The sequence below is a fragment of the Leuciscus leuciscus genome (assembly GCF_965113295.1).
Source record: "Leuciscus leuciscus genome assembly, chromosome: 4".
Taxonomy (NCBI): domain Eukaryota; kingdom Metazoa; phylum Chordata; class Actinopteri; order Cypriniformes; family Leuciscidae; genus Leuciscus; species Leuciscus leuciscus.
In genome coordinates, this window is record NC_138728.1 from 6,238,302 (window position 1) to 6,262,957 (window position 24,656).

Consider the following 24,656-nt stretch of genomic DNA (forward strand, 5'->3'; position numbering starts at 1 on the left):
GTGCTAAGCTAAGCTAGCGCCGACCCTGTCAAACTAAAACAATGCATGCACTGAGACAAAAATGCATTTGCCCACCTATCTAAATGTAGAAAAGAAAGTGAATAAGCCCTATTTCAAAAAAACGGTGGAGTGTTCCTTTAAAACCCATCATGTCACTGAAATGTGTTTTTTAAATCAAGTGATCAAAGTGCTCGTTGCCGCTGCGATCAGTGGCGCGGATACAGTGTTTTCTCGTGTGGCTCGCGCACACACCGCTCTATCTTTCACTCGGACGCGCGCTTCAATCCGTTGCGGCAATGCATCACATGCTTAAACTTTTATGTAGCCACGCAACAATAATTTCAGCATGCATTCACTGTATACACCGGGACGTGATGGAGGAACAAATATTGTATTGCAGTCTTTGCGAGACCTTGTTTGTACCCTGCTTCTCCAAATCCAGTTTTGGGGAAGACATTATAATCGGCTACCAAAGTAATTGAGCATAGAACATTTTCAATTAACAAAAAATATAATATAACAAAACGTGCTAATATACTTAGCCTAAGTGAAAAACAAAATGCTGTTCTTTTTCTATTTAACAAAATGCATATTTGCAATAAAACATTCCCCTTTTCAAAGCTACACTATGTGTAGGTGTCTCCAATGCATGCAATTTGAAGTTAAATTGCAGTTAAATGCAATCCTTTTTTAAATGTTGTATTAAGAAGACAAAACTAAGGCCAAATGGCCTTTACTATTTAAGTTTGTATTCATAGTTTTACATGTTATACATGTTTTACAGTAAGTTGACTTGTATTGACAACTTGACAACTGTATTGTTATAATTGTTGGCACTGGCACTTATAAACACTAAATGGGTAAAAATTGCAATAAAAAGGCTTAGTTTTAGAGCCAAATGTTGGATTTGGAATAAATACCTCTGTTTTTTTTTCGAGAAATAAAAGCCAAATGCTTGATCATTTTACAGCCACATCATTTTCGTTATGCATTATTTGTTTTGGTTGTTTAAAAACACAAAAACATTTTTTATCCGATTAATCGATCGATTAAGTGCTAGATTCATCGATTACAAAAAGAATCGATAGCTGCAGCCCTAGTGCCGTCAACTGTCTGGTTACCAACATTCTTTAAAATACATATTTTTAAGTGTTTATAATATTTTATAAAATATGAATATATTTACAAATACGAAATGTTTTACAAATCTCATCAGTTTTCTTAATCATAGGCAGCTGTATAGCATGGGCTTTTTCTAAAATCATAATCATACACCATTTGGTAAATTTAGGACATAACACTGATTTATACACTGACACATCTTACCTCACTCCCCCTACATCAAGCCGTCATCTTGATGTAGAACATGAGGAAAGCGGTGTAAGATTGGGGAGAGAGAGAGATGTAGAAAGACGGAGTTGGAAGATGCCGGAAAGGGCTCGCTTCAAAGAACCACATCACAGGAGGTTATAGAAGTGAAGTAAACAGTATTCGTAGCGCTCAGATCTGCAGTAACCACAGCACCCAGAGGCTTGATATCCAGCTCTCTTGGGAGCGTTTCAAAGCCATGTTTTGAGCTCGTCATGGAAGCTTAGATTTCTTTCTGCTTGTCACTCACTTTAATTCCCTCCTCTCCTGGCCTTCTTGTTATTGATTGCGTTCACAAATTAACAGCACTCAAGTTTATTGTGGCCCACTTTCAGCTACTTCCTTTCAAATTTTCTACCCTGTGATTGTTCACAACGGTGGATTTGTTGAGTGTCTACTGAACTCACATTGGGTTTGTTGTGTCTCTCGACTCTAAAGAGTCAAAACTTAATTAATACGGTCCAGTCTGGCAGAGAATTTCATTGTAGTCCGCCTGTGCGGCAGCCTCAGTCTCCGTGATTTCAGAAATCTATTTCAACTCAAACCAGATCCAGGATCGGGAGCTCGGGATCCGATGGTGGCGGTAGGGGAATCAAATCCGCATGTTCTCATTTCTTTAATAGACTTCCAAGGTCTTTTTTTATTGGGCCTGTTTGTTGGCATATGTTGTTTGATGTTACCATGCTTTTGGCCGTCTTTTACGCTTTCCCCAGCCAGGAAGGATGGACACCTGCTGCTCCATTCCGGTTCTTTTTTTAAACATTTGCGATTCCTCTCTCTCGCACCTAGAACGATACAGAAGAATCCTCCCGCTGGGAAAATGTATATCATCATCTCATCTTTAAGGGACATCTGCTACCAAACCCTTCACTTTGGCTGTGTCTTTTCTTAGACTTTTAGCTGAGGTCATCCTGCTGTTTTGGGGTTATTTTAAATAATGCCTTACTATGACCTAAACTCTTCACCCTAATGAACTGCTGAAACCGCTTGAGTCAGTTTCTGTCTCTGTGTGTCCTGGGATGGTGCTGCATTTTTCAGTTCCGTTTCTTCCAAAAAGAAGCCACAGATGGGAACAAAACGACCTTGTGTTGAATTAGGACACCGCTGGTTGAATATTTGTGTGTGTGTGAGTGAGCATTGCTAGACAGCTGCAAGTCATTCTGCCCCAACTGTGTGAGCTGAGCTTTTGTTCTTCAGGCTCGTCCTGCTCATCTCCTAATTGGTTGTGCAAGCCGCGGAGAGCTGGGCAGATTCCCCAGCGAGCCCCACCCGAGCCCGGACGGTCCCTACGGTACAGCATGTGGCTTTGATTTGTGGCTTCCCTGAGGTGTCTCCTTCTATCATCTGTGTGGTTTTGGCACCAAAAGCATTACCGTAATGAGATATTGACCGAGCAAAAAGGATTACTGTCGCTTTAAATCAAACCAAAGTGATTGCGGTCTGCCTGCGAGTGGAAAGCGCAAGCTAAATATCGTCAAAATAAGATAGAAGAGAGAGCCTTTATACCACATGCTGTGATCTGTACCCCCATCACCCTCCTCGTGTCCTGAACTTACTGTAATTGCTGACCTTGGTTACAGAAAATCCTGCCGATTCAACAGATGCATCTGGTTATCGACATTGCCTCTTGTTGCAGGAATTTGTGGTGTGGGATTCCAGATGAGAATGATGAAAATGGTGTCTGGGATTGTGTGCATCAAGCCTCTTGTCTTGATATTGAAGGATGAGGCATATAGTTGGAAGGAATTTTAGTGACAAAATGTTCAGTCTTATAATTACATGTTGTCAAAATGTTTTGAACGAATGCAACGTGTCAGTTATCCCAAATTATATCCCAGAGAATAAAGTATATCCTGAATATAAATGGCTTTGGATAAAAGCATCCGTCAAATGCATAGAAAAATAAAATAAATCAATAATGAAACATCAGGTTAAAATCAATAAAAATAAAGCGTTCACAGTCAATTTAGCATGTTACTGTCTTTGCAAATGGCTCAAAACTTTGATTGTTCTCTAAAGATTTTCATACAAGAAATGTTACTCTTTTTTTTTTTTTTTTTGTGGGGGAAGACCTGTTAAACCAAAATTTTATGAACAAATGAATTCTGTATCAATTATACCTTCATTTTGGTAACTTTAAACCAAGAGTTCAAATTAGCAAGAAATGCATAGGAAAATAATGTGAATCATTATGAATCAAAATCACATGAAAGGCTGTTGCTTTAGATTTAAAAAAATGCATGCCAAAAAATGTTTGCCAAATACATAAATGTCAAACTAAAAAAATGTAAATCACCGCCATGGTTAGTTTTGCATGCTAGCATTTTTGTAAACATTTTAAAACCTCTTGATTTTTCTCTCAGGATTGTCTGGAGCAGGGTGACATATGCATCTGGTTATTTGTGTACCTTCACATTGCCTCTTTTAGCAGGAATTTGTGGTGTGGGATACCAGATGAAAATGTTCGCTGGGATCATCGGCGTCTGGGATTGTGTGCAACAGGCCTCTGTCTTCATATTGAAGGCTGATGCTTTTAGCTGGAAGGCAGTTTCTCAGCATGGAGGCCATTACCACTGTAGAGCTCCATTTGAATGAATGGCAGTTTGTGTGTATATGTGTGTGTAGCGTCTGTTTGCTCTGTTGTGTACGTCAGACTGCATGTTTGTAGAGGTCTGTACTAAGTGCCTCAGGTCTGCCAAACGAGTCAGGACTTTTGTAGCCGATTCTGAAATGTGGGGGGAAAATGAAATGTGAATGTTCCTTGAAATGGAGCAGCGTAATGAACTCAAGACTGTTCCCATATTCAGCACTGCTCTGGCGTTTCTCCACGTATCCCACAATGCCTATTCATTTGAGTCCCTAACCATTGCGTTCTTTCGCTCTCTAGCACTCTTTCAATCTGACTTTTTCTCTGTTCATCATTTTCCCTCTGTTTTTTCAATTTCCCAATAAAATCAATCGCAGGCGTTCGTGATAACTAGGTTTGACCCCTGACTCTGTTGTACTGTATGTGTTTGCCCGAGCGGAGAGTAGACGCTTGAAGTAGTGTGATTTCACTCTTGACTGGCGAGACATAGATCTGCGCCGTGTCATAATGGGAGCAGACTGTACATGAGTCACGTCCCTGAGACGGACAGCTCGGGTTGCCCTCAGTTACCGCAGTCCGAGTATTCATAATGTTTATACCTCACATGCTGTGAACTGACTGCGACTGGTTTTCTCAGAACTACCTGCTGCTACACTTGTTCGTTATTAAGGGTCAGTTTCGATGAAATAAAATTTCACAGTCAGATTAAAGAAAACAACCATATAATTCAATTTCATTTAAGGCGAGACACGGCAGGCAAAAACATCGTTTTTTTTTTACTGGTCAATTTTGAGATTTCGGGATATTTGTCTTCAATAACATGTCTTCTTTCAGTCTTGTGGTGAAAAAAAGTCCAAAATACACATTTAGGTCTTTATTTTATTACACTTTGTCTGTTTGCGTCTGTAGATTTCTCATATATTCAACAAAAGTTGGCGTTCTTAATCAACATACTGCACCGCGATCTCTGCCGGCAGCCTGGCATCACAAGCACCGTTAGGAAGCTTTCTCTCTCTCCTGTACAATGCTGTCGGATCCAAATATGGTCATTTCCTTTTTATCAGCAACCAATCGTGAAAGTAAAAGGGCTGAATGCGCAATCTCATTGGCTGATGCTAAATCTTTAAAGCCCGTTTTCTCAAAATGACTTTTCTCTCATTCTCCAAGTCCGAAATCTCCACTTCAGTAGCACCTATATACACCAAACTTTCCAGTCTTGTACCTAGTTATATTATGAAGACATTTACAGAGGGATTTGAAAATATATTATTCCTAGCCTGATTTATATAACATTTTATTCCAATAAACATGGCGAAAATCTTTTTTTTAAGGCTATTGACAGTATTTTCTGATTTACAGGATAACTAAAGTAGATATCCATAAATCCCTCGGTAATTCTTTTCCCATCTAATATGTAAACACAATGAAACAATTATTTTTAACCTGGCTTTATCCAATACTCAGATTTAGTTTTTTTAAATATATGCAAATTAGTGCATATTTAATTAGATATTGCCTAATTTGCGTATTTAAACATTAAATTACAGAAAACTTGTAATACATTTTTTTCTCACCTTAATGTAGGTAATCAACTGGGATTTTTTTTTTACCCTATTCACCTGTAGTGTCTCGCCTTAAAAGGCAGTTAAGTCCAGGTATTGAACTGAACCTGACATTCTACAAAAAAAAATCTGTATCAGTAAAAAGTTTGTCAGTTGTACTTGATAGTATTTTGTTGAATGTTAAAAGCACATTATTAAATGTTTTTTTTTTTTTTCAGGATTCCCTGCAGCAGAAAGACGACCGCATCGAGGAGCTGGAAGAGGCCTTGCGTGAGAGTGTACAGATCACGGCCGAGAGAGAAATGGTGCTGGCACAAGAGGAATCTGCTCGTGTAAACGCTGAGAAACAGGTGAGAAACAGATGAAGCCCAAGGGTCATTAATATGCCAGGAGTCTCTCTCTTTATTTTTTGGACTGCACGTATTGTTCACTTTTTTTCCACATTCAAATCTTTTTTATTTAATACATTGTGTGTAATTTGAGTCCGAATAGAAATTGTATATTACGTAGAAAAGTTTTCTTTTTTTTCTTTTTTTTACAATCTATTACAGCTTTACTCTAGTTCACGCTCCAGGAGATGTTTGACAACATTTTGGATAGTTATTTTGCACCTTTCCAGCCAGTTGGCAACAAGATTAGGCTTGGAACAGCCAGCTTTGGCAGTATTGAGACTTCAGCTATCATAGTCCTTAGCTTTTCAAGTGTGATAAACAGTCATGTTCTCTGGTAACATTATCCAATAATGGTTCTAAAGAGCTCCTGTTTACTATTACAACGAGGACTGTGATGTGTTACATGAAGCAAAATGTGTGCGATAACATCAATGTGGTACTAGCCAAATCCTACGGCCATCTTTCCATTGTGGAAATGTCCACTTCCTCTTCCTCCCAGTTAAATATCCTGTCCAGTGTTTACACATAACTGTATGCACATCCACGCAAGGCTAGCATGTCCAAGGCTGGGTTGTAATGGCTTTTGTTTGGCGAACGTATCGCTCCTGCTAAAAAGCCTCCTTCACATGGCTCAGGAATCGGTAAAAAAGCCGGCCTGTCACTGCACATCACCACACCAGCAACTAGAGCCGTGCCAACCGTCCAAATCCATGCCAGCGCTGCATCGCCGTGCCAGTGGTGAACATTCATGTGGCATGCATGGGTTACATGTTTGTGTCTGCAGTCAGTCTTCATTTAGAACATAAATAAGCTTTGTGTGGCCTGCGTGAGGACTGCTAACTTTGGTCCGTTTCAGTTCAGCCACATAGAACGTGAGCACACGAGGAACGGTGTTTCTTTCTCAGCAGTTGTAAGCAGGAGTTCAACTGTGACTTTGGAGGTAGGGGAGTGAAATATCTGGGCAAATCTCCTCTACCCATGTTCATTTAAAGGGATGGTTCGCCCACAAATGAAAATTCATCATTTATTCATAAGCTTTGGTTAATCTTCCAAGCACAAATTAAGTTATTTTTAATGAACCTGAGAGTTTTCTGTTGCTCCATTTAAAGTCTAGGCAACCAATTCTTAGAAGATCCAAAAAGGTCATAAAGGAGTTGTAAAATTAATCCATATGTATCGAGCGGTTTTATCCACACCCTGTGGAGAAATATAGGGAATTTTGGCTTTTATTCACACACATGCATAGAACGCATCATACGCTAGAACAAACCTCATTGGTTCTTGTGCATCTCACACAGAATAAAAGCCTAAATTATATCTGTTCATTATATAAAGCTATTGTATCATTTCAAAAGACTTGGATTGAACCCCTCGATTCGAATGGATTTGTTTTACAATGCATGTATGAACTTTTTATATCTTCTAATTTTTGGTTACCTGGACTTTCAATGGAGCAACAGAAATTAAAATAAAGTCATTAAAAATAATTTGTTATTAATAATTTGTGTTTCAAAGATTAATCAAAGGTTTATGGATTGTTTTTTTTTATTATTATGTTTTGGTGCATTAGCAATGAACTTGAAAGTTTTTTTGAGCAATTAAACTCTCTAAATGGAGACCAAATGTGTGTCCTGGACTTGGCAAACTGGTAATGGATCGAATTGACACATAAATTGGTATTTTATGATTCGAAGGTGCTGGAATGCCTTACCCAGGTCGTTCTGTCCCAATTTAACCTGTTTTTTAAGGCATCAATGTGGATTGCTCCACAGTCCAGCTGTCTTTGGAGCCCTGGAGATAGCATCAAACTGCTATAACCTTCTCCGAATGAGTCCTCCATGAATCGGAAAACACAAGCAGCCAGTCAGGCTTTGAAACGGAGCGCAAAGCAGCTGCCAATATCTTGCTTCCCCTGTACCTGAATCCCTGAACTTTTCCCTTTCCTTTCTCCTTCTCTGTCCATCTAACTTGGCTCAATTGAGAAATTCATTTTTAAACCCTTAATGGTTTGTTCAACCTTCTGTGGATCCTGGCGCCCTGCCGTTTCCTTCCTATTCTTTCTATTTTCTAGAGATTTCGCATGGCTGGCTGAGCATCGTCCCAGTGCGCGTTGCAGTCTCAGGAACGTATCGTGGCCTAGAGTTTCTTCACCGCCGGGCGGACCTCCGCTCAATCCCCCGGAGGTTAATTAGAGCCAGGGGCTGAGGCGGGAGCCAACGCTGCTGCTAAGCCTGGCCGGCCTCCTCATTCGGGCCCGGAGAGAAGAGGAAATGGGGACAGTACAAGTGCCACCCTCCGGAGCCAGTCTCCATGCTCATTACCGACGTCCCAGCCACATCAAGTCTCGCTACATGCACTCAGGATATCGCCATTAGAAGTTCCTCCCCACCCTGGCACCTGTTATATAAGAATGAACTCATATTCCGGGTTACATATTTTAGGAGTTATGAGCTACATGATTGGGGGAGAAAAATGGATGGCAGCTTGCCTCACTGGCAATTGGCAGACATGTTTTTAAATGCTTAATTTGTGGTCCTGCATTAAGCCATGCAAAATCTAATTAGCTTCACACACACGCACATGTTTTTCCTTACGCACACACAGAGTCTCTCCTCTGCTATTTAATTAACATCCCTGCATTGCTTCACCACACCCTCTGTTGTGCCAATCATACGCAAGCGTTCGTCTTTAGCTCTGGGTTCAATTTCCTCCAATAGCTGTTCAGCTCATTGTTCACATTGTGCAGATCACATGTTGGACCGAGCACAGTGCCTGTACAAATTTCTGTCAGTATGTTGGTCTTAAATGTATGAGGACGGGGGCGACTGCTCTTTGTTACGCTGACATAAAAGCGAGCCTCTGGCCAAAAAAGAGGCCGTTCTCTCTCGTCAAACCATGTGCGTCCGTTGAGCTCAGTTTAAAGGTCTGTGTGAATGTGCACTTAATTTGAGAGCATGGGAGAGCTACAGTACAAGTTGTTTGCTCCATTCATGCAGCTAATGAAATTTGGAAATATGAATCCAAACATGTTTTTTTTACGAGGCCATATTGGGCCCTTCTCTCTTATGCCAAGTCTGAAAGATTTCTGACAATTACACAGGTCAGTGTGAATGTCTTCTACTAGAGTGCTACTATTCTTCCTTATTTTTTAAATGAATAGATGACCACAAATGAACATGGAATTCTGTCATTATTTGCTCACTTTTGTCATTCCAAACCCATATGCAATTTTGGTAACATTTTACCACATTTGTTTAGATTATTAATGCATGATGTATTATGAATAAACAAGGAACAGTTTCTTCAATTTTATAGCATTTATTAATTTTGGTTAATATTAACATAAATATATTCATATATATTAATATAATATTTTTTTCAACCCATTCATTCATGCATTCATGCTTGCGTTCTCATCTCCCAACAGGCATACAACAGGTTGTACATGCATGATGTTTTCAATCAATTCAATTTAATTTAATGCATGTATATAAAGACAAAGGAAAACAACAGTCCCTCAAATAATTGGTATACTTATTTATTGCACTAATACATTTTTGACATTTCAAGTTATATGGACAGACATGAAATGAACAATAGTATATTTTTTAAGTAATATTGTTATATTATTAAATGCTGTAAAATATAGCCTAGTTGTTCCTTGTTTGTTGATGCCTAATTCATTACTTTTAACGAATGTACCTTATTGTTCAATTCGTAGTGTGCAATAAGTCTTTTAAAGCCATATTATAGCTTTATGTGGCAAACAGACTTGAATTGAAGTCGTTACCTCTGCCATTGAAGTCGTATGTACCCCTGAAATTACATCATAACACCAAACGGCATTTGGCGAGGTTCTTGCGTGTCTCGTGATGTCATCATACTTGTGGCATATTTGATTTGAGAGCTGCAGCTGAGAAGATTGAATAATGGCATGGAACAACATGAGTAAATGATTTTTCATTTCTGGGTGAATTATTCCTTCAAGATTTCCCCCTATTTTCTTACTCCATCTTCCTGTCAGTGATTATATTTCAGGAGTGTTGGCTGCTGTATCAGAGGACCTGGGTGTCAAAACAGGGTTTTCTCAGTCTATTCAGTGTGCTTGTTTAGCAGATGAGCCCGTCTCATTTTAGCTGATGCTTTCATGAGCATTATTGTCCTGCCAACTGCTTTGAGTCGTGTGCTAGTAAGGGCAAATGTGGTCGCCGGGAGAAAAAGGGGGGCATTTTCTTCCTACACAGGGCCCTCGGTGTGCAGTGACACCAGTCACTCTGTCCCAGCTCAGGATTTACGGCCGGGATGTACGAAAGCGACCAGCCGCTCATGCGGGGCCAGTGAAAACGTTTGCCCAAGACCACATGAAAACATGTGTCCAGTCTCCAGACATGATTCAGCAGCGAAATGACATACTTCATAACCTTCCCTGGAGGCAGTGGACCAAAGAAAGCCTCAATCTCTCTGCTCATGTTGACCGGGGATGATGGGATGTCTCGAAACCGCCCTTCCTCTTTCACCACAAGCTTCCCCCTTTCCCCTACCGGCCTGACCCAATCCCGTATGGATCTCTTTTCCGCTCCGAACCTGTTCTTGCTCAGACGTTTCGCTGTTGTCTTGCTGGTTCCATGGTTACCATCCTCTTTCTCTTTCTCTAGCCCCTCTTCCTCTGCTTCCAATTTTCAATTTGCGTGGTTTGTTTCAAACTATTGTTCTGTTTTGCTCTGTTCTGTCTCTGACTTTTTCTATTATTCCTCTTTTTCTCTATTTCTTCTCCATCACTCACTGCCTGTGCGAAGCGCTCTCATGACCTAATGCATGACTCCGGCCGCGCTGGCTTAAAGTGGCTCAAGGTATGGCTCGATTAATGTTTTCTTTCTTTTACAAGGAATGATTTGAGTTTTGTGCTTTTCATCAGTTTCGCTGCATCTCAGTGACCTTTTTTTCTCATTTAGATGGGGGTGTTCGACAAATGTGGCTTTTGGTCCTGATCCAACCTAAACTTTTCCAAATAGGAAGCTTAACCACTGACAGAGTGCAATTTATTGACTGTTCCCTGAAGATGAGCTCTATCAGATCATTATTTTATGTGGAAGGCCTCTCTTATGCTTTCCCCCTGCTTTCTTTCCATTATATTGGGAAGTCATGCTCATTTGCGTCTGTCTATCAGGATAAGTTATGTTTTGATTTAACTTTTATGTAGTGCGTCCAACACAATTCTGTTTCTGCAGTGGGAAGCTGAGTTTCCCCATTGCATGTAACTTGAAATACTTGTTATATAAACATGCGGTCAATAGTTATACTGGTAGTTAAGGCGTAGTTCACCCAAAAATCAATGTTTTGTCATAATTTACTTATGTTGTTTTAAATACATTTGACTGACTTTCTTCTGTGGAAAACAAAAGGAGACGTTTAGCAGAAGTCCAAGCTGCTCTTTTCTAAACAATAGAAGGGACTGAGGATGGGATTGTCAAGCTCCAAAAAAACCAACATAAAAGCATCATATAAGTGGTCTCATACGCTCTATTTCAAGTCACACGCTCTATTTCAAAAGACCAAAAATCTATTTTACCATGAGGAATGATTTTTGGGTGAATTGTTTATCCAAAAAAAAGGCAGTTTAGACACGTTAGCTCACTCTTTGCCTGAACCAATCAAGACCCTCTGTCAAAATCTCAAGCAGCCAATCCGATTCACAGTCAGTTCTCACTCCATACTGCAGGGGGCAGCGTGACGGCAGAGCAACGGCAGACCGTGAGGTCTCCAAGCTATCCAGGCCAAAATCAGACATGGAAATTAGTCAAAGAATAAATAGCTCTTACAGCTGCCGCTGCTCTTTCTCAAGTTTGTATTCGAGCCATCGTCAGAAACAGCCTGGATTTTTATGATAAAACTTTAGAGGGAAATTAAACTCCCTCCTCTGCTAATATTCCCAACCAGCTGAGATCCAGACACAAAGTTCAGCACCCAAAACACAGCAAGATCCAAAGACCAGCTTGTTGAAATTGGCTTTATGCTCACCGTTGCTCGTTTGGCAGCCGGGGAGGAGAGAGTAGGAAGAGACGGATGAGGAGAAGGGGAGAGAGAGCAGGAGAAAAACAGCACGCTGCTGCATTAAGCACTTTTTATTAGTGTTGTGTTTCTGCTCTGAGCATCTGGGTTAGTCTGGATATCTCTCACAGGAGGTGATTAGAAGCTTCTGAGCTCGGCACGGGCTGAAGAGAAGGCCCTGATCTAACGCCCACCGTGATCTCATCACCTCAAGTGCACATCAATAACAAACCAATATGAAGTCTTACACTTACAAAAGTTGCACTGTGGTATTGCCATGTTTTTAGAACATGGACTATTGTGATACAGTACCTTTTTTTGGACACTACATGACACTTATGCCTTTGTATTCTTTGAAGTACAAATACCATGGGATGTAAATATGGTAATCAGCCAGTACTATGATATACGCCAAAGTGCCATGGTATTACCATCTTATACCTCTTAGTTTTTTGTATGGGTCAGCACTTGGTGAGGATGGGTAAAAATGAACAGAATTTTGTTCCACTGACCTGTCCGTATCTGTATTCAGTATATGCTGTCAGATGTGATGATGTCGGGCGATATTTCACTGTCATTATTCTAACATAACTTAGGGCCTGTTTAAGCAGAACTCATTTTTGTGGTTAAAATTAAGAGCATGCAACGTTGTAGTTGCAGTACGTTGTCAGTTACCAAAATTACCAAAAAAAAGTACCAATAAATATGTAAGTGGTATATGTGTCATCCGGGAAGGATTTGCATGCAGGTATGCTCATTCTATTCATCAGGATTAGTGTCCATATGTTTTATTAACCGTTCATAGTAGCATTGTGTATTTACCATGGTAACTGTAGTTTCTGTATCCTTAACCCAAAATACCAACTACTAATGATATTGTATTAACAAAATCTAATTTGAAACTGCTAGATAATAGCCTTGCCTTATCATACTGTTTATTCATCAGTGTCAGGGACATTTTTACAATTTATGTGTATTTTAAGTAAAGTCGGACGTGGGAAATACATTTTCTTGGTTCAAATTCCTAAAAATTTGATTCACAGCTTAATGACCATGGGAAAATATGGGTCCCATGGCAAAACCAGTGATATATGCAGTATACATTACCATGGTACAGTCACAGTACTTTTTAAGTTTAGAATCTGCATCCGTCACTTCATTTCCATGCAGATTTCATTGGCTATTTTCTGCAGACATTTTGAACATAATATTCCCCAATCTTCTCCCTTGTACGTGGTTGAATTGCCCCTCAAAGAATTTTTCAGCGATAAGAGCATCTCTTTTTTTTTCTTTTTTTTTTTTGAACAGGCAATGCTTTTCTTTGTCTATTTTATTCTTTCAGATTTGTTTGCCTATATTTCCTTTTGGTACATTGCATTTACCTATTTCTGTGTTTCTTTCTCTCTTGCTCTGCTCTCTTGTAGCGCAAAGAGGCAAGTATACTGATCTCTGCTTCATTCTTTGCTTATGTCCACGTGCATTCCCTCATCCGATGAGGCATCTGTTCCAGCTCCTCTGACCCTGCTTCAGTTTTTATTTTCCCCCTCTTTTCCTGTTCTTTTTATCACTCTTCTCCTTGATCACTGACAGATCCTCTTCCTTCCCCCAAGGCCTGTTTCTGACACCGGTTTTAAGCAGCCAGCCTTAAATTAAACAAAAGAGGAGAAAATCACTGTTATCAATTCCATAGACGGTACGTCACAACTGATGTGAGCAATTACTCCGTCGTAAAAACACTTGCAGAGGCTGAAGCCGGACTGTGAAGATTGGTTAAAGGACGTGCATCTTGAACGCTTTGATCTGTACTCCTCTTGCCTTACTGGTTCAGGTTCCCAGTGTGAGAAAGGAAGTGGTGTTATCATCACCCAGTGAAGTGCTCAATTTTTCACACCTGAGGTGTCATAATTCACTGCAGCGTTTTTTTACGACTTGACTAACATCTGAGGTTAGTTTGTACTCCCCTGAGAAAACAAGCGCTGCATGCCACCTTGTTCTCACACACACACACACACACACACACACACACACACACACACACACACACACACACACACACACACACACACACACACACACACACACAATCCATTCCTCCATCACAAGAAAGTCTTTGCTAAAAGCAGTGTTTGCATTGGTTTTAATATTTCTGCTCTGCTCTGCTTTAATATTTCATGTCCTAATTCTAGTGAAATTCCGATTCCACTAAATGGTCCTGGTTCCATAATCCCATTAATAATTATTTTAGTACTTTTGAAAAAGCACCTTAATTGGTCTAAAACATTAAAACATATAAATTTTTTCCCATAATCTCCGCTCTATGAAACCCCAAGGGCTGCAAGGGTAAACGAGTAAAACAGATTAAAAAATAATTGCATTGTTTATTTTGAGATGCACTATGCAACTAAAATGGGATTGAATTTAAAATGTTTCCCTTATATTGTAATATTGGTTATATATATATATATACATACATACATACATACATACATACACATATATATATATATATATATATATATATATATATATATATACATACAGTATATGTATATACAATATATATATATATACAGTGAGGAAAATAAGTATTTGAACACCCTGCTATTTTGCAAGTTTTCCCACTTGGAAATCATGGAGGGGTCTGAAATTGTCATCGTAGGTGCATGTCCACTGTGAAAGACATAATCTAAAAAAAAAAATCCAGAAATCACAATGTATGATTTTTTAAACTATTTATTTGTATGATACACCTGCAAATAAGTATTTGAACACCTGTCTATCAGCTAGAATTCTGACCCTCAAAGACCTGTTAGTCTGCCTTTAAAATGTCCACCTCCACTCCATTTATTATCCTAAATTAGATGCACCTGTTTGAGGTCGTTAGCTGCATAAAGACACCTGTCCACCCCATACAATCAGTAAGAATCCAACTACTAACATGGCCAAGACCAAAGAGCTGTCCAAAGACACTAGAGACAAAATTGTACACCTCCACAAGGCTGGAAAGGGCTACGGGGAAATTGCCAAGCAGCTTGGTGAAAAAAGGTCCACTGTTGGAGCAATCATTAGAAAATGGAAGAAGCTAAACATGACTTGTCAATTGACTGTCAATCTCCCTCAGACTGGGGCTCCATGCAAGATCTCACCTCGTGGGGTCTCAATGATCCTAAGAAAGGTGAGAAATCAGCCCAGAACTACACGGGAGGAGCTGGTCAATGACCTGAAAAGAGCTGGGACCACCGTTTCCAAGGTTACTGTTGGTAATACACTAAGACGTCATGGTTTGAAATCATGCATGGCACGGAAGGTTCCCCTGCTTAAACCAGCACATGTCAAGGGCCGTCTTAAGTTTGCCAATGACCATTTGGATGATCCAGAGGAGTCATGGGAGAAAGTCATGTGGTCAGATGAGACCAAAATATAACTTTTTGGTCATAATTCCACTAAACGTGTTTGGAGGAAGAAGAATGATGAGTACCATCCCAAGAACACCACCCCTACTGTGAAGCATGGGGGTGGTAGCATCATGCTTTGGGGGTGTTTTTCTGCACATGGGACAGGGCGACTGCACTGTATTAGGGAGAGGATGACCGGGGCCATGTATTGCGAGATTTTGTGGAACAACCTCCTTCCCTCAGTTAGAGCATTGAAGATGGGTCGAGGCTGGGTCTTCCAACATGACAATGACCCGAAGCACACAGCCAGGATAAACCAAGGAGTGGCTCTGTAAGAAGCATATCAAGGTTCTGGCGTGGCCTAGCCAGTCTCCAGACCTAAACCCAATAGAGAATCTTTGGAGGGAGCTCAAACTCCGTGTTTCTCAGCGACAGCCCAGAAACCTGACTGATCTAGAGAAGATCTGTGTGGAGGAGTGGGCCAAAATCCCTCCTGCAGTGTGTGCAAACCAGGTGAAAAACTACAGGAAACATTTCACCTCTGTAATTGCAAACAAAGGCTACTGTACCAAATATTAACATTGATTTTCTCAGGTGTTCAAATACTTATTTGCAGCTGTATCATACAAATAAATAGTTATAAAATCATACATTGTGATTTCTGGATTTTTTTTTTTTTTTGATTATGTCTCTCACAGTGGACATGCACCTACAATGACAATTTCAGACCCCTCCATGATTTCTAAGTGGGAGAACTTGCAAAATAGCAGGGTGTTCAAATACTTATTTTCCTCACTGTATATATGTATATATGTGTGTGTGTAACTGTAGATTCAGTAGCAGCACAGCAGTTCAGAAAACACTGTTTTAGTATGGTGGTCCATCAACATCCATGGAAGAAGGAGGTCACAGGACTGGACATAAAAAGGGGATCCGGTTCTGAGTTAGAACCAGTTCTTGATTCCACACTACAGTATATAGTTCTAGGAATCATAATGTCTATGATACCTTATGTAGGCTTTACAAATTTGTGTGTGTGTGTGATTTTTGGCTTTCCCCTCAGTCTGCCAAACCTTTAGTCAGACCTTTAAAATCTGTTAATTATGTCCTAATGAATGACTTAACTCAATGGCTTTGCGAATTTTGCTCCAGGCGGCGCTTACTAAATACTTTTACAGTAAAACTGACCAAGCACACTGTAAATTTATTCGAATCCATTCGTTCCAGATGATGTTTGGTCACCGAGGATGGAGTCAGTTCGGATATCTCCCCTCAGGGCACGGTGACACCACATCACCTCTCACACATCCTGGACTGATTAGTTAACCGCTCCGCTGCCGCTGTGTGTGTACGTGTGGTTGCACAACAGCGGGAGATTTCATCGAGATTTTTTTGTGCTGTTGAATAAAAATTGTGCAGAGTTCTCACGGTTCCATCTTTGCCCCCCTCACCTCTCATTGGCTGCTCTGTTTTAACAGACAGACCTGTTGCCCCGCCCTCACCACAGGGTTACCATTGGCAGTGAAACTGATGCTGCCAGTGTTTAAATATTTCTTTCTGCTCATACTAGGGGGCCTGAGGCAGGCAGTCTCGATTCCCTCTCACTTTATTTCTCGAGAGAGAATTTTGCTAGGTTTTTTTTGTATCTGTGAAAAATATTACTGTCTTTTATGTCCATTCAAACTCTTGCCAATTTTATTCTTCTAAGATGTGACCTGTGCTCTGCGTTTGAGTCTAAAGGAACGCTTGCCTGGTCTGTCTCCACATGAATAATGATTTCCTCTTCTTTATTTTTTAATTTGACATGCATTACATTTTAACATAAGCCATTCCGGTGAGCCCTCACTTACCTGATCCTGTCAGGTGGAATTTGCCGGTGGATTTCACGTGCCCAGGGGATGCACCATCATCCTTGGGTTTTAGTCACAACCCATTTGTTACTGTTCAGTATCCAACCCTGTGTGAGTTTGGTGTGGTATGAGACGACGAACGAGAGCATAGGAGTGCGAGACTGGAAAGCAGACGGCAGTAAATTTGGCCGAGCGGGTTTTGGTAGCTTGTTCACTAGGCTTGGCTCGGGTGTAGTACATTAGGCAGATGACTTATGATGACAGCTGGATTGAGCGCTCTTACAGACCCTGCAGTACCTCCAGCCACCAGAGGGCAGCACTGCTGAGAGCACATGCTCACACATACACTTCTATTGTGTTTTTTTTCCCAAAGGGGATTATATTTTCACAGCTGAAATCCTGCTTTTGAGGTGTTTCTGCTTATTGTCCTCAATGCTCTGCTGGAAAACAAATCCAATGCTCACGAAACATAGGATAGAATGTATTCATGGCTTTGGGCAGTGTTGAGTGGCAGTGCTATTAAAATGTTTTAATAATCAATGAATTGAAGGAATAGTTCACCAAAAAATGAAAATATTTACCCACCCTCATGTCATTCCAAACATGCATGATTTTCTTTTGTGGAAAACGTAGAATTTTTGACGTTTGATTTTTTTTTTTAGATAATGATGAACTGATTGAGGACAGGGACTGTCAAAAAGGATGCAAAAGCTCCATAACATTATGATAAAAGTGGCCCAAGTGGACTTGTGTGCTATATTCAAGTCTTAAGAATGTACACGACCTGAATAAACATTCCACAGCCACAGCCATATCACCCTCTAGCCCAAGACTGGTTGCCCACTGAAGCTGAGCAGGGTTGAGCCTGGTCAGTACCTGGATGGAAGAGCTCCTGGGAAAACCTGGTTGCTTCTGGAAGAGGTGTTACTGAGGCCAGCAGGGGGTGCTCATCCTGTGGTCTGTGTGGGTCCTAATGCCCCATATAGTGACGGGGACACTATACTGTAAAAAGCACCGTCCTTCGGATAAGATGTTAAAACCGAGGTCCTGACTCTCTGTTGTCATTAGAAATCCCATGGCACTTCTTGTAAAAGAGTAGGGGTGTAACCCTGGTGTTCTGGCCAGATTCCCTCCATTGGTATTTGTCAATCATGACCTTCTAATAATCCCTATCCACTGAATTGGCTCTATCACTCGCTCTCCTCTCAGTCTCTACCTATAGCTGGTGTGTGGTGAGCGCACTGGCGCTGTTGTACTGTGGCTGCCGTTGCATCATCCAAGTGGATTCTGCACACTGGTGGTGGTTGAGGAGAGACCCCCTGATATATAAATGCCTCATTCATTTATTAATTTAATTATGCATTCATAATTATTCACAGAAAATCTGCTGTGGCACTTCTGACATCGTCATGACTGAAGTAGTGATGTCCAATTTGTGAATGAATCACTCTTTTGAGTCAGTTCTTTACAATGAATTGAGTGATCTTGTTGACAAAACTGGTCTGAATGATTTGTTCATGAATCAGGCTGATGTGGTTCTCGAGTTTTAGTTAATCCTTTTGACAAAACTGATCTAAATTATTCATTCATGAATCAGACTCATACGGTTCAAAAGTTTAACTCACTGACTGAAGAACTGAATCACTCTTTTGTGTTAGATCCTTATAGTGAATTAGTTAATCCTATTGACAAAACTGATTTGTTCATGAATCGGACTGATCTGGTTCTTGAGTTCAACTCGCTGGCTTCACTGTGTTGGTCACAATGGTTAACAGGCTGCTGGAGGGAGAGATTATCAGTAAATAATGACTTATGATTATTTATTTATCTATTTTGTACAAATCTATTGTGATGACTTCATAGGACTTGGATTATAGTGCATGAGTCATATCAACTACTTTGTGAAGCTCGAAAAGGATTGTTAGTCAACTATTTTTGGATTTGATTCTACGCAGAAGTATCTGTAGTATGGATGGAACAAAAGCTGATGAAACACAGAGCAGGGAAGGATGGATAAACATAGAGAACAGACGAAGGAGACTGGACAGATCGCCGCCCAAGGCCTACGCAGTTTCCTGCGAGAACAGATTTCAGAGAGTCCCGGGGTGAACCGCAAGCGGTCGAGGAGGCTGTGAGAACCGCTTTGAGCCAAGTCGCTAAACCTTGCCTTCCATGGAATACATAAACCTGCCACGCCGTTTGATTTATCCTCCTCATTCACTCGCTCCTGTTACTCCGAGTTATAAACATTGTGTGGAAATGGAGGGAGAGGAGGAAAGAAAAATCACAGTCAGAAACAGAGAACATCCACCTTTTCAAAACCGAAACGGAGTGAAATAACTCGGGATGTGATGTATGACAAACTTCACCATGACGTTATGTAGTTAATTTATCTGGAGTAACACACTCTTACACACTCACACACTGGAATTCTGGTCTTGTGTTCTTAATTTTTTCTTATTTTATCTCACCCTCTGTCTTTTGAATCTATTATATGAATCTCTTAACGGTTTTTTCATTGTTTTCCCCATGGTTTTAATCTCTTTTTGGACACTAATTTTGTCCATCAATTTTTCTGAGCACAAATCCATTTGTGTCCCTGTGTGCTTCGCTCTTGGCCTGCTGTGTGTTCACTCAACATATTTGTTTCCGTTCTGTCTTATCTGATGTTTCTGTGGGATTATGTTTTTGTCCTTCTGTTTGTTTGTTGTTGTGTTATTGTTTATCGGCACAAACCTGTTTATTTGTTTGCATGGACAGATGGAGGAGCTGTTGGCCGCCATGGAAAAGGTGAAGCAAGAGTTGGAGTCCATGAAGGCCAAGCTGTCGTCCACCCAGCAGTCCTTGGCGGAGAAGGAGGCTCACCTGACCACGCTGAGGGCAGAGCGCAGAAAGCACCTGGAGGAGGTGCTGGAAATGAAGTAAGACCTTTACTCCTGTCCTTCACTCCTTTTGGCCTGATACCGCGATTTGTTGCTGTACGGCTCACTGTCATCTTAAGGAAGAACATTTCAATGTTGCTTGTTTTAAAGGGATATAGATTTTGATAAATACGATTTTTTTTTTTTTTTTGAAAAGAGTATGTAGATTTATTGTCATTACCAGCTGTGTCCTATTACAACCTGCTGTGGACATTGTTACTCTGTTTACTTGCAAAGAGGTTAGCTATTCATAACAGAAGCCATTCGCATGTAGATATCTCAAAAGTACAGAACAAATGTATCCAATAATTTAGGTTCAACAAGAACTCTGTTAGAAGGATTTTTGTGATCTAGGTCAGGGGTTTTCAAACTGGACCCCCAAACATGAAGAGAGTTTTCATATATCATATTATATTAATATCATATCATAGCATGTCATGTCATGTCCCCCAAATATGATGAGAGTTATCATATATATCATATCATATCTTATCTGTCATCTTAACTTTTCATGAATTTAATTAAATTTTTCAGAATGGAGTAATGCATGTTCTATTCCACAATAATATGCATTGAATGCTTCATACTATTTTTTTTTATAGATAACACATGAAACGGTATACATTATTTAATTGTATGCAGTTCACATTCTTCATCCTTTTTTTTCTTTTCTTTTTTTTCCTTTTTTTTCTTATGATTATTTGTTACACCATTTTCTCTTAACTTTTCCTTGGATCCCCTGTTGCTCCCCTGATCCCAGTTTGATAATCCTTGTTCCAGGTATACAGGAATGATTTTTTCCTAATGCTCTAGGTGCATGGAGGGGACCGTGTGCTCTTGGGAGGCTGAATGGCTTTTTGAGTGCTTCTTTATTTCAAGCTTTTCCTCGTCATCCACTGAGCTTCTACAGACTCATCTCTCCAATAGAACACTTCAGCAGAATCCAAGGACCCTCTCACTCTCCCTCTGTTCTCCCACAGCATTCGCAGAACTCTCTCGTCTTTTCTCACTATCTCTTACAGGATTTTTTGCTGCTCTTTTGCTTATCGGTGCCTGTGGCACTTTAGTGTTTTGAGCACTTCCTGACTCTAGATAGGGATAAGAGGAGTACTTGAGGGATATAGGAGGTTGAAGGTCTCCATACCATAACTGAATCAGGATTCAATGAAGGTGGTTTTTCAAGGATCCCTGCTAGAAGTCTGAGCTTAGAGGAGGAGTTACAGAAAGGAGGCTCTCTCACTTTCTAATTGATGTGGCTCCATTCAGATGGGGTTGGGCCCTAAAGATAAGACATTGACTTCTGCCTTATAGAGTCGGAATATATCATTAAATTTGATGCTCACAGTTCACTTAAGAGATATAGGCATACATCTAAGAGAAATGCTGTAAAGATAACATATTTTTAGTTGTGATTAGGGCTTCAGTTATTTAAAGTTTGGTAGCACTTTAACATTAGTTTGTGCATTGAAAACAATGGTATTTATTAAAATTAATGTTAGTATATCATTGTCCATTGTCAATTCATGTTATTTTTTTTATAATTTAATGTTAATTTAAAACTTAAAATGTTTAAGAAAATTAAATCTTTTTTATTTATTTAGAAGTAAAAATTACAAAAAAAGAACTAGAAATGTATGTTTATGTACAGTCAAAATTGCCATTACGATTAAAAAGTATTGTTCTTGCTTAGTTCCTGATATTTAATGCATATTGATGAAACGTGTTAATGAAAACATGTCGGTAAATTGATGAAAAATGGATGTAAAGTGTTACCAAAAATATTTTTTATTAATTACATGACTTGCCATGAATTGCATGTCCATATTTGCTGAGAAAAGTCCCCAGTGAAGGTATTTCTGAGTCATTACATTACTGTTACAGATGAAACATTGAATAGACAAAAAGTGGCTTCAGAAAGATTTTTTTATCCTTCACAGGCTGTGACATTATTTTTCTTCCTCTTTTAAACATCCTCTACTGTATACTGTCCTCACAGGGCTATTGTTTTAGATTTAATATTGAGCGAGTTGAGCATAATGATCGTGGTTGTGGAAAAATGAGTCAGAATGGGATTTTCAAGGACACTCTGTGTTTTCCAGATTGGCGTGGTGATTTGATTGTCAGCCATATTCTCAGAGACACGGATGTGTGTGCATGCTTGAGTTATGCTACCGATGGATTCTGGCAGTAAAAGAAGATAAGGAGAAGGCTGAGAAATGATGGGAGTCTTTATCTAGGTGTAATGTGTTTAAATTAATGCTGTGTACTGATTCCCAAAGAGATCATTTTGCCCCGTAATATGAAAGAGAAGGAGAGCAGGGCCCCATTGCATCCAAATTTGGCTGTTAAAACCAGAAGGTCAGCTCAACTGAGACAGAGAGCGTTGTGTATCTCCACCGGCCACTCACTAACCACACATTTACAAAAAAAAGTCTTACATTTGAGTGAAAATAAGGCTCTGATATGGATGGAGGAGAGAGAGAGGGGTGGTCTTCGATCTGTTTTGGCGATGAACGTAATGCGGTCGGGGCCGGAGAAAGTAGACTCGTGCTGCTGAAGGGGCCCCGCCGGCTGGCAGCAGACAACCAACTGGACCACTCATTAAAATTTCGAAGGAAAAACACAAAATAGCAGACGCAGAGGTCACAGACTTTTTATTTATTTATTTCCTCGGGCTGAACTTCCGACCGCACAGTTTAAAGTCAGCAGTGTGGAGACATCGACCCTTTGGGCTGGTTCTCCATCCTCAACATCTAAAAAAAGGCAGAATTACCACTCTTTCAAAGCTCGTTTTTCCCTATGGTTTACAAAGGACATTTAGTCAAATCTTTAGTCAGTTTTTTTTGTATATGTTGTGTTTCTGCCTTTTTTTTTCTTCTTCAAAGTTTAATCTAAAGGAATAGTTCTCCCAAAAATGCAAATTGGTATCATTCACTTACCCTCATGTTGTTTCAAACCTTTATGAGATGTTTAGAAGAATGTTCACGCTGCTATTTTTCCACTTAATGAAAGCGTATAGTGACCAGTGATTTTCAGGCTAAAAAATGGATGAATAAGCATAAAAAAAGACCTATATTTCAAGTCATTTGATATGTAAGAAGAAAAGACTGAAATTTGAATATGCAATTTGAATTTGAGGTAATTTGCATTTGCGGAAGTCCAATTGAGATTCAACAGTTGCAGTGGAGGGGAAGATTGTCAATGAATAATGGCTGTTGAATAACATTTGCTCTTTCACATACTCAAATTGCCGCATTGCGTTTGGTAACAAGATTTACAAAAACAATGGTGTCTGGTTTTATTGACAGACCTTGAATGTCGCATCTTGTGCAAGTGCAAATTAGGGAATGTATCCTTATTTGGATAAACTTTATGAAATGTTAATTAATTTACAGCTTACACAACTTTTAGCTCATTAATCATGATGTTAAAGCTATTGTGAACCACCGAGGCAAATGAAGACCACAGTGAGGTCATTATTCAGATAAAACTCACTGAATGTAACCAGCAGTGAGAAAAGACCATTATGAGGTCATCGCTCAATTAAAATCTAAATGGACTGTCAATGGGGTTCTTTGATAATGCATAGAGGTGGATTCAAGCTGTGTTGGCGCCAAGTTTTATGAACGTAACTGTGATGTACGCAGTGTGGTACTTACATTCTGGCTTGTTTTGTCGAATGAGATGAGGATTTAGAGCGATGGGTTGAGGCGGTAATGGGATCTCCAGCACACCATCCCATCCCCATGTTTCCTCTCCATTTAGCACAGTTTAAATGCCCCCGTACTGCTGGATATGAGATGTGGTGATATCCCAGTGTTCTTTCATTTGATGTGGTTTCCTTCTCTCGTTCACTCTTACTTCCACCAGCTCACGTTCTCAGCTCGGGAAAGTGCGACCGCAAGGCAGACATCAGTCGTCTCCCTTTGAGCAAATGTTTAACTTTCTTTCTGCAGTTGTTTGGGAGTGCTGGACATTTTGGAGCGCCCGCTTGAGAGGTGGATGATGATAGAGGGGTTGATCTTGATCAAGAGGCCCTCCTCAGATGTTCGCTCAAAGGCATTAAGCCACTTGTCCGTATTTTAGGACTTGAAAAGAGCTGTCGCCACTTTTATGGCTTTTACCTTGTGTCTTACTATGAAACACAAGCTCGTGCTTAGTTTTACAAAGTTCTGGTCCACACAATTAGATCCGCCCACTTAGACAGGGAAGAAAACATCTATCGCTTATCTATCTATATATCTGTCTAATACATCCATCCATCATTCTATCATCTTCTCTATCATTCTGTTTGTCATTCCTCAAAATTTTCAAACTTGACTTTGTAAAGCCGCCATTCCAGTTAAAAATTACAACTACATTTCTTTAATATTCTATTTATTATAATATTACTTCCTTATAACTGAATTCAGGTTCTTGTTTGATTCCTCAATTCAGATGTAGGATTTGAACTGGAATATAAAAGGTAAACTCAATTCTGAATTGTGAACAACACTGCCTTTTAAAAGGTGGGGTTATCTGAAATAAATAATA

At 39.9% G+C, this 24,656-nt stretch overlaps 1 protein-coding gene across 4 annotated transcripts in view; it reads left to right on the forward strand.

Moving 5' to 3' along the window:
- erc1b (ELKS/RAB6-interacting/CAST family member 1b) overlaps window positions 1-24,656 on the forward strand; it is a 220,111-nt gene that overhangs the window by 98,637 nt on the left and 96,818 nt on the right. For all 4 annotated transcript variants that reach the window (XM_082167060.1, XM_082167061.1, XM_082167062.1 and 1 more), the window contains 2 exons: window positions 5,736-5,867; window positions 19,963-20,123. In XM_082167060.1, the coding sequence (XP_082023186.1) occupies window positions 5,736-5,867; window positions 19,963-20,123 (293 nt within the window). The remainder of the gene's footprint in view (window positions 1-5,735; window positions 5,868-19,962; window positions 20,124-24,656) is intronic.